The sequence below is a fragment of the Melospiza melodia genome, chromosome 2 (assembly GCF_035770615.1).
Source record: "Melospiza melodia melodia isolate bMelMel2 chromosome 2, bMelMel2.pri, whole genome shotgun sequence".
Classification (NCBI taxonomy): domain Eukaryota; kingdom Metazoa; phylum Chordata; class Aves; order Passeriformes; family Passerellidae; genus Melospiza; species Melospiza melodia.
In genome coordinates this window covers 143,265,538-143,278,980 of record NC_086195.1, presented here as the reverse complement: position 1 = coordinate 143,278,980, position 13,443 = coordinate 143,265,538, and the positions used below count along the sequence as shown (strand labels likewise).

The 13,443-nt window shown below is 49.8% G+C and overlaps 1 protein-coding gene across 3 annotated transcripts in view; it reads right to left on the bottom strand.

Moving 5' to 3' along the window:
• TIAM1 (TIAM Rac1 associated GEF 1) overlaps nt 1–13,443 on the bottom strand; it is a 142,474-nt gene that overhangs the window by 32,613 nt on the left and 96,418 nt on the right. For all 3 annotated transcript variants that reach the window (XM_063150258.1, XM_063150255.1, XM_063150256.1), the window contains 5 exons: nt 12,974–13,048; nt 12,345–12,515; nt 7,710–7,814; nt 5,645–5,726; nt 1,889–1,975 (listed from right to left, as the gene is read on the bottom strand). In XM_063150258.1, the coding sequence (XP_063006328.1) occupies nt 1,889–1,975; nt 5,645–5,726; nt 7,710–7,814; nt 12,345–12,515; nt 12,974–13,048 (520 nt within the window). The remainder of the gene's footprint in view (nt 1–1,888; nt 1,976–5,644; nt 5,727–7,709; nt 7,815–12,344; nt 12,516–12,973; nt 13,049–13,443) is intronic.

The window sequence follows — 13,443 nt, the reverse complement described above, 5'->3', positions numbered from 1 at the left end:
ACCTTCCCCAGGTGACACGGCCATCCTGACCTTCCTTGAGGTGACACGGCCATCCTGACCTTCCCCATGGCCAGCTGGGCACTCCCTGAGCAGCGAGTGCAGAGGGGTTTAATCCCAAATGAATCCCAAATGAATCCCAAACAACCCCTGGGGCAGGCAGGCAGCAGCACAGCACTGCCAGAGCCCCGGCTGCTGGACCAGCCCCATCTCCACCCTGCCTTTACAGGGATGAGAGCTGGAATTTCCAGCACAGGGGTGAGCATCCCTGCCATGTGCTGGCACCCTGAAAGCCTGGATGGACCTGAAAGCCCGGATGAACCCTCCAGCAGACAGAGTACCGACCCACACTGCAGGAGGGAGCTCCCTTAGGAAAATGGAGATCTCCCTAAATGCATGTAATTGTGCCCAGAAACTCCAGCGTGGTGTGCAGTTTCAGGGAGAATCACATGCGTTGGATAGAGTAGCTACAAAGTAAATGGGCTGTAAAATCATAGCTGAAAGAGGGACAAAACAAGGCAAGTCAAGCATTTCACATTATTTAATTTATTCTACTTAGTGATTCTGTGGCATTATAGCAGCACACTAATAGGCCTGCAACCATAAACATTGGATCTGGGGCTCCATTTACTCTTTGCAGCCTTTGTTTTGGATCCTTTGGGATAAAGCCTCACATCTACCTCAGTGCAAGCAAGGAGCTCCCATTCCAATAAGGAATGCCTGCCTTGCTAGGGTACCCCAACAGAAAAAAACAAAAGGATAAACCACAAAAATTACCAGGAGAAAATAAAAGTCTGTTAATTGGAGAAAGACTGAAAATGGAATGCACTATCTCATCTGATGGAGGGCAGTCAGATGCAGGCAATGCATGTAAATAATGGGAGGCACAGAGGGCTTCCTGCTGCTAGCCCAGGGAATGCTGTCCCAGTACCCTGCTGACTGCTGTCCATACAGAGGTGCCTTTCCAGGTCAGCTGTGGGCAGCCACACAGCCCTGAGCTGCTCCAGCGCCCCGCAGGAGGCACTCTGTGCTCACACATCCAGCAGGCACCAAAAATACCAAAAGCAAACCAGGGGAGCACGATGAAGCCCCCACCACCCTCTCCTGACCCTCACTTTGTCCACACAGGAGCCCACAGGTGTCACCTCCCTGTGGCACTGAGCCCCCCAGCCCCTGCCCAGGGCTTTGGGCAGGATATCCCTCCGTTAACCAGGAAGGCTGCAGGGCTGAGGGACAGAACACAGCGAGAGCCTTTTCATGTTTAACACACACCTGTGTGGGTTTCTGGGTGCACCTCCAGGCTGTCCCCACTCCCTGACCGCTGCTCCTGCCTCCCCTGTGCCCCTCTGGCCACTCCTGCCCAGCCCAGGTCACACAGCTGCCAGGGCATTCTCCATCAGCTGGGCTGGCCCAGCACAGTGCCAGGCTCAGCGCCAGCCCAAGGGGGCAGCAGCCTGGGCACAGCAGCCTTTGAACAGCTCTTGGCAAGGGCCAGAGCTGAATGAGCTCTGCAAGGCCACGTAAACCCTGACCAAGAGAGCTCTGAGGGTGTTTCTGAGGGCGCTGCACACACCAGTGGTTATGAAGAGATGAGGATATTGTCAGCCCTCATGTTCTAGTCCAGAATGCGGGTGGGTTCCAGCTGTGCAGCAGGGAGTCAGTGCATGGGAAATGCAGCGGCCTCAGCTTGGAGAAGCTGCACTAAAGCAGACCCAGCCGTGCCTTGGGAGCACATGGCAGCCTGGCCATCCCTGCTGCCCTCCGCCCCAGGTGCTGCCACACTCCCTGCAAAGGCTGGGAGCACAACCAGGGGCAGCAATCCCACCACAGGGAGCACAGAGACCCTTCCCCTTTGCTTGTCTGAGCAGCAAGGGCTCTGGGGGTGTTTTACCTTTCTTGAAAGCCAGGCCCGTGTCCTTGACGCCGTTCACGTAGAGGCGGCGAATCCCCTCCTCTTCCACCGAGGACAGAGAGAAACCTGGGCAGAGAGACACCAGCAGCACTGAGAGGAGCCCAGCCCCTTCCAGGGAGTCCCAGCCCCTGCCCTGCAGCCAAGGCTGGGCTGTCCCAGGCAGGAATCCCTCCCCTCACAAGGGCAAAGCTAGCAGGCAAAGCGGCCCTAACAAAAACCGGAGCTGAATTTCTGAGTGCATACACCACTTATCTGCAGACATATCTGAGGACACCACAGCTGCAAAGCCTTGGAACACACCCCCAGTTCCCTTGCCATCAAAGGCCACTCCAGGAGGCCTTGCTGTTTGCAGACCAAAGCTGCACAGAGCCCTGGTTTGGGACAAAGTCAGGAATCTGAGAGGCATGGCTGATGTGCCACCCCAAACTGAGGCAGGGCACGACACCTCCTGCTAGAACACAGAGCTGACCTCTGCTTTTGGAGATTGATGTAGAAATGCCCCCTTCCCTTTGCTAGAACACAGTGCTGACCCCTGCATTTTGAGATTCATGTAGAAATGCCCCTTTCCCTTTGCTAGAACACAGTGCTGACCCCTGCATTTTGAGATTCATGTAGAAATGCCCCTTTCCCTTTGCTAGAACACAGTGCTGACCCCTGCATTTTGAGATTCATGTAGAAATGCCCCTTTCCCTTTGCTAGAACACAGTGCTGACCCCTGCATTTTGAGATTCATGTAGAAATGCCTCTTTCCCTTTGCCCCTGCTGCTGGCACAGCCTGTCCTGTGCCAGGTCTCAGCCTGGCACACATTTCATGCTCACAGAGACCTGCAGAGCAGCCCTGCAGCAGAAGTGCTGACACAGCCTCATTCTAACAGTGCAAGTGGCACTGAGAGCTCTGGGCTGGGGGCTTTTCCTGCCATTTGTGGGTGACACAGTGAGATGACAACCGTAAAGAAAATACACCCACCAAGTGAAATGCAGGGTGTTTATTTACTGTGGAGAGTTATCTAAAGCAGAACATTTGCCTTTCTGAAACTTCATTACTCCCTAAATGAGCGCAGGCAACCATTTGCTCTCTCTTTTCCTAGAGACTAGAAAAACATTTACAAACCTCTGGGGGGAGCAGTTTGTTTTGACATGGAATCAGCCACCAGCCAGGCAGTGCAGATGTGCCGGGAGCCCATCCTGACTACAGGACTCCTTTCAAGCTGATCCTTATGGCTCAGAGTTATTTTTTCATCCAGGATTTAAAAATAAAATACAATTTCAAAAGAAGAAGAAGGAAAGAGGGGGAAGAACGTGGCAGCTCAGAAGTGAGAAGCATATGGCCTTTCCTGACTTACTGAGCTACTTGGAACCTGCCTGCGAGCTCCTGGGGCTGAATCAAGTGAAATTTGTGAAGCTCACTCAACACCAGCCTTGGCACAGAGAAGAACCTCCCCTAAAAGAGCAGCTGTAAAACAGAGTAGTTACTGGCTGTCACCACCACAAAGCCTACCTGGAAAGCCCTGGAAGAACAGCAGAGTGTGCCCAAGGCTGCAGTTGGAGTCAGCACAAAGCATTGGTTCCTAAGGGCACTTGTAAACTGAAATGCTGTTTTACTCCACACATTGAAACCAGGCTGAGGGGCAGCTCAGGCTCCCACTGGGAGGAGAGCAGAGTGTCCAAGCAGCCCCAGCTCCATCTCTCCTACAAGGAAAGGCTGAGAGAACTGGGACTGCTCAGCCTGGAGAAGGGAAGCTTTGGGAATGCAGACTCCCTGAAGGGCGCCCACAGGAAGGATGGAGAGAGACTCTTTACAAGGGGCTGGAGTGACAGGACGAGGGGGAATGCCCTCAAACTGAAAGAGAGCAGGTTTAGATGGGATTTTGGGAAGGAATTGTTCCCTGTGAGGGTGGGCAGGGTGCCCAGAGCAGCTGTGGCTGCCTCTGCATCCCTGGCAGTGCCCAAGGCCAGGCTGGACACGGCTTGGAGCAGCTGGGACAGTGGAAGGTGTCCCTGCCATGGCAGAGATGAGCTTTAAGGCCCCTTCCAACCCACAGAATTCTGGGATTCTGTGATTCCTCCATGGAAGACCTCTGCCTCCTTCAATCCATCAGCCTGAATGCACACATGGTTACTCCTGAATTCATCCTTCAGCCATAGCCATAAATCCTGCAGTTACTCCTGGCAGAAAGGGCATAAGGAGCAATTACACAGGTTGTCATCAGCGGTAAGAGATGAGAGATGGGCAGCTGGCACCAGCCTGGCAGTGGCAATCTCACACTCCCAGTTAACCCTGCACAGACAGAATGTGACCCTGCCCTGCTGTGACAGTGGCTGCAGTGCCCTGCACTCAGTGACAAACACCTCACCAGGGGCTGTGCAGGCTGCACACACAGGGGGACAGCAGGGATGTGCAGCTCCATCCCCCGTGCCTTCCACAGGGGCTCCACACACGAGAGGAAGGGCAGGAGTGGGTGGAAGGCACAGTGATTGCATAAGCTGGCACTGCTGCCAGGAACATTAAAAACATCACCATCAAACAGGTGGGATGGGAAGAGATGGCTGCTGACCCTGGCTGAGCCTGCTCTCTGCACTGCAAACTCCTGATGGCAGGAGAACAAAAATCTCTGAGTGCACGTGGCCTTGAGCAAACCCACCTCCAGATAATCCCCTCAGCCCCCTGCCATAACCAGCTGCTGGTGAACGTGCCAGCATTCCATCAGCTGCAATCCAGGGATTCTCACTGATTTCTGATGTCTTTGCCTCACTGGCAAAGAGAAAAGAGTGCCAGCCAAAGAGGGGAGAACATCCGTGCTCAGGCAAAGCATCTCATGGGAGATCCAGCACTTGCAGACCCTCCAGGAGCGCCTCTCACTGCCACAGGGAGCAGAAACACCACAGAGTGCTCCCAGGCGAGCTCTCCCTGACATGTGGTGGCAGAATGAGGTGATCTTTAAGGCCCTGTCCAGCCCAGACTGCTCCAGGACTGTGATTTCAGCACAGACACACAGGGAGACATACACAGACCACAGAAATCCTTCTGCCAATTAGATGCAAACCACATTTGGCTATTTTCCCTCAATGAGAGAAAAGGCAGCTTTTTGGGGTGCTTTGAGCATTCCCTGCTGCAGGGTAAGAGCATTGCACAGCTCCATCCTACACCTCACACAGCTGATCTCATCTCACAGTGCATCTCACTGTTTTCCCCATTTATCACTTAGGAAAAAAGAAGAAATAAACAGGAAATGCTATGAGAGCCCCAACTCTTCATAAATGTGACCCCTGAGCCATCACTGGGCTGGTGAATATTCCTTTCTTAGGCCTGCAACATCCAAGCCCCAGGCAGTCCCACTGCTTTGCAGCACAGCTCAATACTCCAATGGCCTGCAGCTGTAAAATAGGCAGTTGGGGATTCAGAATAATTCCAGTCATTAAAGCAGAATATTTAGATAAACAGCAAAAAGATGCAGATTGGCATCCTGTGGGGGAGCTCGCACAGGTAACTCTAAAATACACCACAGAACTGGAACTGCCAGGCCAAAGGGCACACTCACCAGGCTGGGGGCTGTAACCTGAAATTCCTGAGAGCTGACAGGTGTGAGCTGCTGTGGGTGGCTCAGCAATCACAAGTGCTTCTCTCACTGTGCTCAAGAGACCTTCCAGGTACCTCAGTAAACAGCAAGAACCTGCTAGAACTGACTGGGGAGGAACAGCAAAACAAGGCAGGAAAACAGGCAACACAAAACTCACCATAAATATCAGAGGATGCATCAGACTTCTCCATCTGAATGTGCTGGGTAATTTTCTGACAGATTTCTATTTCCTTGTACAGCTGAATAGAGGGGGAAAAAAACAAACACAAAAATATGTTACTGTGGGAGGACACATCAATTGTAATGGTTTGGAACAGATTTTTGGGTTTTAATTACAGGCAGAAGAAGGGACTATGGTCATTATTTATCAAACAGTTGCTCTCCACCTGTGTGAGAGGCATTAGCAGTGTCCAACAGCTCTGCTGTTGGAACACAGCTAGGGAGGAGGAAGCAGTGTTTTCCCACCCCCAGCACAAAACAGAGCACCCATCTATTTCCCTCAGTCAATACCATCTTGAGTGCATGACAAACACAGCTTCTGTTCCTGTTTTCCTCATTTACAGGTAGCAATAGCTCAATGTTTTATCTTATTTTAACAAAGGCATTGCAGGAATTCAATTATTCAACAGCATTAAAATCACAAGGAGTGATTTTGTTTCTTAAACACATTTCTTCATTATCAGACTATCAGATTTGCTCTAGCTCAGCCTGACATTTCACCTTTAACACCCTGATGTTTATTTGTACCAAGGAAAGCCCCCAAGTGTTTGACATGGTCATTAACATCCTTCCTGGGAGAGCAGCACCAATTCACACCCAGGCAATAGCCCAGAATCCCTCCATGCAGCCTCAAATCCCTCTGCCTTTCAGCACTGAAGTAACAAACCAGCCTTTGCCTTCAGAAAAAAAATCACAGCCCCAGGTGAACAGAGCCCACAGGTGAATATAAATTCTGTTTACACGCTGCTATGAGCGTGTAAAAACACAATCTGCAATAATTAACATTTTGAAACTCTGTTTGGACTGCAGTACTAAACTGTTCCTTGAGAAAAGAAGAGGACCTCATTTCCAAAAGGGTTTCCTAATAAAAATGTAATTTTATCTCCCACTTCTATCAGCACTGCAACAATCAGTATTACAGAATAGTTACAGCCCCATGGAAGTAACTCCATGTTCTCCCCAAACACGAGAAGCAAACATACAAAGTGTTTTGGTTTAATATCCCCACATCAACACACCATCCTGCAGCACCCATCTCCACCACTCCCTGCACAGTCCCAGTGACAGAGTTTTGGGCTAATTACAGCTTTTCAGAATACCCAGTAAGTGATGATGACTCTGTCAATCCTACACCCTCTCAGCACAAGTCCCCAAAGTCCTTCCAGACAATGACAGCCAAAAGCTGTCTCCTCTGAGCTTTCATTTTCCCCACTCTATCACACTTCCCAGTCCTAGCACTCCTCTAGCACTTTCTCACTATTTGTTGTTGTTGTTGTTGACAGCATTAATGGAAAATCCCACAAGTCCTTTGCTAAACGAGCAAACCCCCATAACTAGCAAAGTTTTACTTTTTATAAGTAAACCAGCCACCAATGAAAAGGACCTTAAAGGGGTTTACAGCATGCCTGTGTAGAATCACAGAGCTAAAGCATGACATTAATCCTGTTTGGTCTTTTTTTTAATCTCTCATGGCAGAATTCCTTTGAAGTCTGCTTTCGAGATGAGCGAGATGAGAACAGCCAGCTGAGGCAATTAAGGAAGCATATTCTCACACATAACTCCAGACCCTCCTGACCTCAATCTTTACCTTGCCATCAGGAAAAAACCCCAAAAAACACCCAACAACTTGTGTGTTTTCCCCCGTCTTTAAAACTCAGACAGTGTGCTGTCTGTAAAACCTCCATGTCTGTAAAACCTCCATGGACAACGTGAACAACAGGAAAAGACAATGGAGAGAAGTTCAGCTTCAATGTAGCTCAGAGTGACTTTCACACGCTTGTGGCTGTCCCTCCTTTCTGCCCAGACACATCCACACACAAATGTGGGCTCAACACCAACACAGGATGAGAGGTTTGGAGAGATCCCTTTGCTGAAGGCCAGTTTTCTCTGGTCTGCAGAGCCCCGTAATTGCAGAGTGAAAAGCAGAATTCTGCATGCTCCACAACTCAGATAAACACTAATTAACAGCAGTGTCATCCCAGCAGCCCAGTGGGCAGCATTACCAGCTCATAGATCTCCTCCTCTGGCTTTGGCACGTAGAACTGGATCTGGTTGTCCAGCAGGAACTTGAGGCGCAGGTAGTGAGCGGAGCAGTCCAGCTGGTGTGTCTGCAAGAGAAGGGAGCCCTTAGAAAAGCAGCATCCCCTCATCTCTGACCCTCACAGCAGCACCTCCTGCCTGAAGGCTGAACAAACCTGCTGCTCCTGCTCTCCCCCAGCAACAAAATCCATGAACCCACCCAGGGCACTCTGCTGGCCTGGCCTTCTGCTCCCTCCCAAGCCATTCCAGAAATGAGCCCATGCTGGAACAGAAACCTCAGAGCATGCCTCTGGATAAAAGCATTTCTAACCAAATGTTCTGCTAACAGAGCAAAATAGAGCAGGAGAGGTGTTCTCTGTTTGGTTTGGGTTTTTTTAGCATCTTCATAATTTAGCACACAAATAGGATGTGGCAGATTTCAAGCAAGGTTAATAAGCACAAAAAAATCTGTCTGTCCTCTAAATTCCAAGCAGCTCAGGTTACCCTGGCTGGAAGCAGCCAAGAGTTGCATCCTGGATTGCGTCCCAGTGGAAGCAGGTCACACCATTTTAATGAATTAGTTATAATTAGCTGAGGATAGAGCATTTGGTCTGGGAGATGTTAATGACCTTTTCTCAGCATGATTAATAAGGTTGATTTAAGCAGAGGTTAATGCAGTGTGTAATCAAAACACATTACAAGTATGATAAACACAAAGGATATCATCCAGGAGTTACTTTCAAAGTTCCTAAACTGAATCTAATGAGAAACCCCAAAGTGATTCACAGATACAGGAGGTAAATTGTCCTCACTGTCACTTCTGAAATCCCACTATTAAAGGCTTTTACACCTCAGCCTTTTCATTGTACCCCAGCAAATTACCAAGGTTTCTCAGGCTGTGCTGAAAACAATGCCTTATCTGAAAACTCATGCAAGAGCAGCATTATTGCCTGTTTGTCCTGTTTTTTAAAGCCTACTTTTCCAGTTCCAGTGTGATCCAGCAGCACTGAGGTGATGAGCAATGTACCTGTGGAGAACATCCCACCCTGACCCTCCAGCAAACACCCAGAGAACAGGAAACACTTTGGGAAGTCTGGATTAGCCCAGGAGTAAAAAAAGCTACCAATAGTAAGAGGGAAAAGCAAAACAGATCTATTGCTGCACTCTGCACAGTGCTCTGTTCAAATATGCCCAACCCAAAAAATCAAATTATCCGTGGATGAAATGGAGTACCTGAAATGGAACAACCTCTGTAATCCAGGCAAATTCCTAGTTAATTAACTAATGACTGAAACCTATCCAGAGCCAAAAGAAAAACAGCTGAACGTTGGAGATATCCTTGCTCGCTCACTTTTCTTTTTTGGAAAGCTTCTTGCTTGCTTTTCCCAGTGATTACTGCTGTTTTCAGCAGTTCCCTCTTTACAGACACACACATACAAACACCCCTGAAACCAAAGGGAAGAAGTGGCATTAAAGGTTCAGAAATGACACAGAGGAGTCCTGGGTCACTTTCTGTCGGCTTAGTTAACTGTCCCTAGACACAGAGGTGTCTCAAACAAAGAGGAGGAGACCTCAAGTCTCCTGAGTGCAGCCCCAAGGGATGCTTTGCAGCCTGCCCAGGCAGGCAGAAATCACCACCTGGGATGAATTTATCCAATCTGGGCAGGCTGAATTTATCCAGGCTCTGGGCGGAGCACCAGCTGAAGACACAACTGGGTAAAACATTCCTATTTAGAGCCATGCATTTCCTTCCCAACAAACCCCGTAACCCGAAGTGGATGCCATCAATCCAGTACACTGTGATCCCATCCAGGTCAGGAATGAGAACCCCAACCATGGGCCACCCCATTTAGCTAATTAACATCCCACAGCTGCCCCAGGGCTGTGTCTACCTCAAAGTCTGACCCTGGTTAAAGTGTCTCAGGGCCATGGTGTTCTACTAAAGGGAAAGGAAAAGGTCCCTGGAATGTGGACACAGCCAGGCTGCCCTAAAAGCCAAGCCATTAACCCACTTCTTGTTGCTGGGAGCTGCATCCACATGTGGGGAGGTGGGAGCAGAAACAGGGCAGCTTTAATGATAGGAATATCCTTTCAGGACCACCCAAAGTACCTTTCAGCCATCCAAATCAGCTTCTTGGTTTATTTATTTCTCTCCTAATAACTCTGGCTAGGTCTGGACTAAATTAAGCAGCTAACCCTGTTTAAAGCACAGCCTGACAGCTCAGCTGAGGTGCTCCAGGACAAGAATTTACAGCCGGGCTGGGATCCCATTCCAGAGGCTCCAAGTGCCACGGTGGGCTGGCACACAAGCACAGCTCCTTTGGCCAAGGAGAGGGCCTGGCACGTTCTCCAGCAGCACAGGAATGTGGCCATCCCACTGCTCCTGTGTGGCCCAGCCCTCCCAGCAGGAAAACACCAGCCCAAAGGCAAAGGAAGCCCCCAGAGCACCAGGCTCAACTTCTGAGAGGCTCTGAGCACAAACCCTGAGACCTTGAGCTCTCTGCTTCTTGCCCCTCATGCAGGTCTCTTTGAAAAATGTAAATGGTGAGGGATAAAAAACACCCCAACCTTTCTTGCCTCACTTTTTATGCAGTCAAAAGACAAAATGCCATGTAGTCACATGGGCTTGTTTTTTACTGCTATTATCTCCATGTTGGGTTTTGGTGTTATTATCTCCACACTGGCTCTGCCTAAATCCGTGTACAGAGTGTGATTTCCTCCTCCATTTTAAGACATACCATTATGCAAATGCTACTAATGCATATACATTCCTTCACACTGAGCAGTGTCATCACAGAATCACAGGATGGTTAAGACTGGAAGGGACCAACTATTTCCTATCAGCCAGAGAAAGCAATTTGATGCATATACACTGAGTTTTCCTGCCTTCCAAGCGATGTTGCTACTTACATCTGAGCAGAAATCTTTGAGAAACCACTTTAAAAATGCTTTAAACACTCCTCCCACCAATCTTGAATCATAAAAGTGTCACAAAGCATCCTCCAAAGCCTAACTGGCTGTATAATAACAAGCAGCAATGTTAGCATAAGAACACATTTTCCACAATGACTTTAGTGCATTGAATGTTCTCCAACAGAAGAATCAAGCTCAGTTTAGCAGCACAGATTTAACCACATCCACACAAACATGAGGAGGTTTATATGAAATGTAGAGCTTGAAATGTTTACTGTACCAGAACTTGACTGGTTCTCAGATGGCAGATGGCAAACTGATGTGAAATGATGTGGATCGGATATTAAAGGGGGGAAAATGAGCTGAATGCAAGAGACAGAAGAAAGAGATTGATTATTAAATGCTACAGAAAAAAAGGCATCTCAACAGTGCTTTTCAGGCTGAAAACTCTCACAGAAAGGAAAGAAACAGATAGTAGTGCTTGAAAACACACTCACCAACCTCCCCTTCTCCTTAAACACCCCCACCCACCGCAGCAAAAGCACAGGGAGAGACCAGACCCCGATCCAGTCCACTGAGCTAACCATCCTCACCCAAAGCAGAACATAAACCCTAAAAATAAACCATTACTAATCATGTGTCATCCAGCTTCCCTGTTATGCCTCTCTCCCAAAATGTCATCTTTTGCTGAAGACAAAGCAGAGCTTTCAGAAGCTGCAGCGCACCTGGCAGAGAGACGAGCGCACCGTGCAATTACTGGAAACAAACGCCTTTCTCTCACCTTCCCTCCCTCAGAGGCACATGCAACACGCTCTCCAAGTCCCCAAAGTTAAGCTCTCAATAGTAATAAATGTTTTCTTTTCTCCTGCTGTTGTTGTTGTACAAAGCAGACTCACTTTTCAGAGCGGCACGTGACAGGTCTCGCTCGCTCCGAAAACACACATTACGCAGCTGCCAGAGCTGAAAGCCTGTGTTTAATTTGTCAAAGTTCCCAACTCTTTGGAGATGGAACTCTTTTTAATGGCCCAACGCCTCTGATACTTCATCTGGCAAAGAAATCCAGGTGGTTTTTCTCCCCCCCCCCCCCCCGCTCCAATGTAGATAAAAGCTTCCCTCTGTCCCCTCCTGCCACCCACGCCAGGCTGGGTCTGGTTCTGCACTGCAGGCAGCAAACACACCAAGTCTGGATTGCACCTTCCCCATCCTGGGGCTGCTGCTGCTGTCTCAGTGCCAGCCTGGGGGCAGGGAAGCAGGGATGGCTCCTGGGAAGGGCTGGCTGAGGTCACCTCACCTGCCTGGCACAGGGAAAGGGGCTGTGGGAGGGATGCAGAGCTGGGGCACCGGGGTGGCTGCACCACCACAGTGTGGGGCACCCAGGGGCTGGGAGATGGGTCCCACCCTCAGCTTGGTGCCACTGCAGGGACAGGGGATGGCTAGCTTTGGGAAAGGCAGAGCCAGCATGTGCAGGCACTTCCAGGCTCATACACAGCAGCCAGAGTGGGCAGGGCAAACCCCAGCCTGCTGTCCCTGCTGTCCCTGCAGCCACAGCAGGTCAGCTCCAGCTGCAGGGAATTCTCTGCTGTGCCCCTGGCCCCAGCACTGCAGTGTGGTTTGTGTGTGCCACCCCAGGCAGACCTGGTGTCCCAGTGCAGAGCAGCCCAAGCAGTGGCACACAGTGATCTCCAGCTGCCCCGGGGCAGGTTTACCTTGCAGATCATCTCCAGCACGTCCCTGGAGGTGTCCCCAGGCCGGATGACAGTCAGGACGGGCTGGTTGTTGGGCAGGCAGAACCACGAGGGCGTGAAGTACTCGTGCACCCAGATATCACAGTCGGGGTTGTGCTGGTGGACGCTGCTCAGGGCCACTTCTTTGTCCCTCTAAACAGACAAAATCCATCATGACAACCGCAGCCCAACACAGCTCCCTCTCCATCACTGACTGGTGCATTATGTGCTGCACCAGAGCTCTCAGACAGAACATATTTGGCTCCTAAGCCCAGGCTGAAGGCTTGTCTGGACAGGCACCTGCAGTTTTCTCTGAGCAGGGTAGAGTGTGCCTCCTGTGCCACCCACACACTGCTGCAGTGTGCTTCTCCTGGGGTTTCACCCTATGCCTACTGGAAATGCCAGGAATGCAACAGCAAAATAGCAGGGATGAAAGAGATTTGAATTTAAAACCGAAATGTGCAGTGTTTCTGGGCAAACCACAACAAAACTGTTGTGGGTACTGCTGCTCCAATGCTTAGAAATGGCAAAATAGCAAATCTTCTCATTTATTCTGAATTTACTGGCTGCAAACGTGGGGGAAGGAGGTAGCTGGAGAGCTGGGGTTTTACCTTGCCATCTGGGACTGTGTCATCAAAGATCCCTTCAAGGGATTTCTTCACTGAATCCACTCCTTCTCCAAACACCTGAGGAACAAGAGAAGAGATCTGCCTTAAACACAAACTGACTCCCTGTGCACAGTACATGCCATGGGCAGAACAGCCTGTCCCACATCCAGAACAGGATTCCAACTGAGAAATACAAACAGCCATCCCCAAACACGCTGCTTGCACGAGCCAGAGAGCCAAAACCAACATGATGAAGGGATGATCAGACAGGAATATGTGCAGCACCCACCCCAAATCAGCACAGGGCAGGCAGGGCTGGTGCTGCAGCAGAGCCCAACAACGAGAAGTGAAAAGTTCAGTTTTAGAGCTCCACATCAGCACAGCCCTGGGACCAAGTTGCTGGGCTGTTAATTATTCCCTGGCCAAAATGAAGCAGGGACCAGGCAGGATGGAAAAGGTCTCTGCCTTTTGCT